Source organism: Eucalyptus grandis, chromosome 7 (assembly GCF_016545825.1).
Source record: "Eucalyptus grandis isolate ANBG69807.140 chromosome 7, ASM1654582v1, whole genome shotgun sequence".
Taxonomy (NCBI): domain Eukaryota; kingdom Viridiplantae; phylum Streptophyta; class Magnoliopsida; order Myrtales; family Myrtaceae; genus Eucalyptus; species Eucalyptus grandis.
Genome location: NC_052618.1, coordinates 57,579,022 through 57,585,053, shown reverse-complemented (window position 1 = coordinate 57,585,053; position 6,032 = coordinate 57,579,022). Strand labels below are relative to the sequence as shown.

Genomic DNA, 6,032 nt, shown 5'->3' with positions numbered 1-6,032 from the left:
CCCAAGCGTAAGAAAGAAACAGCCTCAATTGCCTCGGTGAACACAACGCGTAGGCAATTTTCTGAATAGTAATCATTGTTATACAAAAGCTCCACTCATCTCAAAACTCCATAATCAAGTCATGGAATACGCAGGACAAATTCAACAAGCTCCAGAGTAAATGAGCTGAAGACTCCGTATGTACACTAGCAGTTACAAAACCAAAATCTCTGTAGATCGAGTATTCCACTGTCAGTTGACTGTACAGACATCACCCCCTATACCTGAGCGCTCTGGTCACTGATCACGGATATCTCTTGTATCTCTTCCACTTAGTCCAAATCATTAACAGAGGCTACCTCCTCCTCTGGCAATTCAAATGCATCAATCTCTTCAAAGTAAGATTTCTGCTGCCTGATGTAATCTTGCAACGAATCATCAGGTACATCTTTCCTAGATGGTGGCTTCTGCTGCTTCTGCATCAACATCCCAAACGTAATTGAGCACAAAACACTGTCCAGTTACTGTTCGTCTATCTACTGAGATAAAAGAAAACAAGCAAGGGTCGTGGTAAAAGAAAGCTAAAAGAGATGATATAATACGTGCACCAGGCTACTTTAAATGCAAAGGAATCTTGACAGAATAACCCTTTATTTGGAATAGAGCATGACTTGGATCCAGCACCACCTCCTTCGTCATTAAGCTTGTTCCTGTATAGGAAGAAGCAAACACCAGAAAGGTATCGTTAAAAATAGAGAATGGGAACGGAAGTACATGCCCATTTAAGTTAAATTAGAATTAGAAACAACAGTCATTTTGCTAAGAGAAAACGCAATTCTTCTGCACAATAAGGATGAAAAAAGGTGCTAATCAACCATCTTAATGAAAAAAAAATGGTTATAATAACACTCAAGCAGCAAGTTTCCTCATCACGTGAAACATCCTTACTTTCAATAGGCAAATTAGGCTCTATTTGTTTGTGTTTCTTTTTTGTTTTTGAACACTTTTTCTGTTTTTTTGTTCCTAGGAACAAAAAAGGAACAGAAACGCGTGGGTGAGTTTCTGTTCCTTTTTTTCTTTTTGTTCCCGTGAACAAAAAAAAAACAGAAATAAGAAACAACAAATTTGTGTTTCTTATTTCAAACACATTTGAGGAACACTTTTCTATTTTCTTCTTCTTTTTCTTCTTCTTATTTTCTTCTTCTTATTTTCTTTCTTCTTTCTTTCGCCGGTCGTCGGCCTCGACCATGGCCGGCGGCCGACGAGGGCCGGCGGCCTCGCCCGGCCACGGCGAGGCTCGCCGGCCCCGGCGAGGCCGAGCTCGAGCTCGCCGGCGGCGGCGAGGCTCGGCCTCGCCGAGCCACCGCCCGGTTGACGTCGCTGGCGGTGGCCCGCCGAGGCCGAGCCTCGCCGGCCGGGCGAGCTTGGCCTCGCCGAGACCGGGGCGAGTCGGCGTCGCCTAGCGGTGGCCCGGCGAGGCTCGGCCTCGCCGGCCCTCGTCGGCCGGTCGCCGGCCATGGCCGAGGCCTAAGAATCGGCCAAAAGAAAAAATAAAAATAAAAAAGGAAAAAAATAGAAAAAAATAAAAAATTATACGAATTTACCAAACGTGTTTCGTTTATTTTTTATTCCCGGAACAAGTTTACCAAACACGTTTTTTTGTTCAAAAATTGTTCCCCGGAACATAAACATTTTTTTCTATCTCTGTTCCCGGAACAATTTTTAAATAGAAACGCAAACAAACGCACCCTTATCTGCTCAAATATGTCGCGTGAAACCAGCATTGATCACTAGGTTTCTTCCAATAAGACTAACTGTACTATGATACAAAGAGAGCATCAGCACACCACTTGAAACCCACAGTACTGGCCAAAGCAAAAGTTACAACCCCGCCAAACAACCAAAGTTGATAAATTCAAATTCCTGCTGAATTTTGAACATAACGCATATCTTACATTAACGTCAACCTCACTCTTTGTTCCCTTTTGCTTCCAACATGATGCTACAAATCAAATCTTATACGTAATGGCAAAAACCCAATATATCAAAAAGGGCGGGTACCTCATATTTCTGATCTTCCTAGCAGGAGAGCTAGTCATAGAGACGGCAACCCCCTTCTCTTTACGCTTGCCTTTATCCACAGGCTTCCTGCGGTTATAAGTTGTACAGAACAGGGACCTCTCGGAAGAATCATGCCCTAAACAACAAAACATTTGGCAAGAAAAAGTACCAAGTGTTGGACGCAAATTACGCAACCCCAAGATCTCCATAACCAGAACAAGAACATTGAATAGAAAGATTAACGCACTTGTTTTGGGATCCATCGAACATAAAGCGGAAACAGAAAATGGATTACCTATATATCAAGGGGATCCACGCATCAAGTCATTCTCCTCTATTGCCCTCCGTATCACTGGCTCAATAAGACGACCCCCTCACGTTTAGCATTAGGTAAACGCCCCTTAGGTGAGGATACATGTGAGAAGGTTAGAGGAGAGAATTGAGCACTATTTATAGAGTTTCCAGCCAGTCTCTCTCATTACGAGTCAGGCTCAATTCGACCCACATTAGCTAGCTCATATTAGACTAATTAAGAAACATTCTATCTCACCTTAGACCAACCATGTTTTATGGTAACCGTAAAAATAATAAATTACAATATCAATTAATTTAGTCAACATTATGAAAACTCTTACATTCTCCCACTTAGATTATATTAATTGAAATCGTACTATATGTGCGCACTTTTGGTCTAGAGATAATTCTTAATAGTCAATCATATCCTATAAAGTCTTAAACACAAAATCATGGCGGTAACTGCATGTATACACACAGAGCATTCCATAGTCACGAATGCTCTTAACTTTATTGACATGGATTCGATATGGTAGTGTGTTAAATGAATAACTTCTTTTATAGAGAGATCTCATTTGTCAGTCTCCACTTTCTTACCTTAGGTGTCACAAAAACTTGTGCCACTAGAAAATGCTTTATGGTTCCAATGAACCCACATATGTCTTGTCCTTATAGTTGACATTTCTTTATGTATCACAAGACATATGCACAAGGCTAATAACCGGATGCCCAAATGCCCCTACCCTTCACTCAAGGTTTATACAATACCTTGAGACTTTATCAATATGTATTCAACATAATAACAACACATTCAAAAATATTTTATTGAATGTAAAAATTAATACATATCAAACCGTTACAAAGTATAACGAATACAGATGAAATATTTATCAGAGTAAAGCCAAAATATAACTCCCACTAAACAACAGCATCTCATGATGCTCCTAAGCCCATGTTAATGACATTCGCTCAAATACACATGGCGTAAGCCTTTAATTAGTGGATCTGCAACCATATCATCAGTGAAAATAAGTTATATTATTACGTCACATTTTTGTATCGTTTCTTTATGGTAAAAAATTTTGACCACAATATATTTAAACCCATTAAGACCTTTGTAGTAAATAAATAATACTACAAATTTGTTATCTTAATAAAACCGTGTGGGTCTATCCATAAAGTTAAAATGATTAACTCATTCATGAGGTTCCAGAGCATAATAGCCGAAGTAACAGCCTAAAAGAATGTTACTAACACTGCTTACATAGTAGAAGATAATATAGAACTTTATTTACCGCACTTCCTGCTAACATAAATATATATTCTGTTATTAATTTCATGTCATTAGAACAGCTAGCAAAGTTTACATCTAAATACCCTACTAACTACAATAATTGAACATGTCTATAAATTAACATATAATCTCATGTCATCTTTAAGTACCTTAAAACCTTTTTGATAGCAACCTAGTACCGATATCTACCTAGAAGTCCCGTCACAAAGGCAATATTTAGTATAGTGCAAATTCGAGCATACATTATACTTTTAAGTGTACTGACACAAGGTACATCATTTAATTAGATTTTCTCAAAAATAAGGACAATGTGATAGATTTAGTCCATCATCTTTAACAACAAGAGCAATTCATGGCTTACAATGATGTCTATTGAATATTTCCAATATACAATCAACAAATGTCATTTGAGATAAATCTAATGAAATCCAATATTTATATGGCAAGAACAATCCTTACGGACCTCAGTACAAAAGACAAAAGATGCCTCAAGGTCACTACTTGTAAATAAAATATCATGTACATAGTGTATGAGAAAAATAAATTTCCTCCCACTGACCTTGTTGTATATATTAAATTACTTTGTTCCAAATTGAATAAAATAACAACACTATGAAACTTTAATAATAATGTCTGGAAACTTGCTTAAAAACTATAAATAAAATTTTTCAGTTTACACACAGGTTTACTTGAATCTGCTACAAAATCCTCCAGTTGCACTATATATATTTTGTATCTATTTAACGTAACTCCAAATCAAAAAGAGCTATTAATGCTACGTTCACTCTGAAAGAATCTTTAAAAAAATTAGAAAGAAATATTTATTTATTTACTATTAACTATCCACCCTTCTTTTAGATCGAAAACTTTAGCTACCAATTTGACTTTAAATTCCACAATCTTTCTTTGAAATCCTTTTAGTTTTTGTATGCCAATTTGCAACTAATAAACTTATGATCTTTAGGCAAATCAATAAGTTTCCAAACATTATAATGTTTCATAGATTGTATTTCGCCTTTTATGACATCTAATCATATACTTGATTGAGAATAAAAAACGACATTTATAAATATGCCATTACATCAATCATATAGTGAATATTGCAATCATGCTCTCACAAATAGACTATATAGTCTGATGGTATAACTGATCGTCTTTCCTTAACAAATCTCCTTAATAAAGCTGCAACCACTTCATTCTGCACTTGAGAGATTTAAGAAATTTCATTATAAACTATATCAAGAATAGTACCTTGAACCTCAACAAGTTTAGTCTATGGTGTAAGATATTTCATAATTATCTGTATAGGTAAAGACAAAAACACAGTAACCTCCATCATACTAATATCTTTAATAGTCTGAGAGCAGTTATTCTCTACAATTACGTTAATCTTTAGAAACTTTAGAGTATGTGATTCCATAATTCTTGCACCTTCTTTAGGGTCATAAAATCAATACCCCTTAAACAATCTAGATAAAATACAAAATAATTCCGAGTGGATCTGAATTCCAACGCACTTAATAGTGGATTAGATAACATCACTTTTGCATGACACCTCTAAATTTCATATGATTCAAGTAATTTATGTCCAGTCTATAACTCAAAAGAAGTTTATGAAACAACTTTGATAAGAGACACCTTTTGTATGTGAAAAAGTTGCTTTCATAATATCAGCCCACAGAAGACCGGATAAATTAGTCTTACTAATCATACTCATCACTATGTTCATTATGGTGCTTCATGATTTTTAGCCAAATCTTCTTGTCAGGATTTTCAAGCATAGTAATTAAATTACCACCCCAGAATTTATCGAGTATTTGACAAATGACCCTTTAAGCAATTCAGTATTGTCATACTTGCCAAAATACTTACCACTACTATTAGGCCTGACAACCTTCAAGACTAATTTTAAACAGTTTATTTTTTTATCTCGACCATCTTCCTTAAATAGAAAACTTTTAGAAACAACATTTTAACCATATACGAGATGTATAAGTCATTAGGACTTAAACATAATCTTTGCAGATATGTCCTAATTTCAATATCAAACAAAACATAATTTCAAGCAACTAAGGCTTCCATCATCTTATAGCAATGCAGTCCACAGGCAAACCTCTTTTCAAGTGTTCTAGAATGGAACGCTTCATGGACAGTAAGCAAATTCAATTGCTCTTTTCACAAGCAACAAATCATATGTCCACAACTTAAAATTTGAAACAGTAAAAACCTCAATAATAGTAGAGTTATTAATTACAGAAAATGTGACTGAAAAAACAAGTAATGTATATAATTAGCATCATGTGAGCACCGTGTAACTTGACGTTAAGTACACATCCAAAGAGTTATACACATAATCATATAATTACATTTGGGCAGAATACGTGACATGCAGTTGTACACTCCC

The 6,032-nt window shown here is 35.9% G+C and overlaps 1 protein-coding gene across 1 annotated transcript; it reads right to left on the bottom strand.

The window, feature by feature from the left end:
* Positions 1–269: 269 nt before the first annotated feature.
* On the bottom strand, positions 270–2,249 carry LOC108960930. Its single transcript, XM_039317974.1, has 4 exons — positions 2,231–2,249; positions 2,041–2,176; positions 626–689; positions 270–455 (listed from the first exon to the last, which is right to left on the bottom strand). Exons 1-4 carry the CDS (start codon positions 2,247–2,249, stop codon positions 312–314), a joined length of 363 nt encoding a protein of 120 aa, XP_039173908.1. The 3' UTR covers positions 270–311.
* Between the last annotated feature and the right edge of the window lie 3,783 nt (positions 2,250–6,032).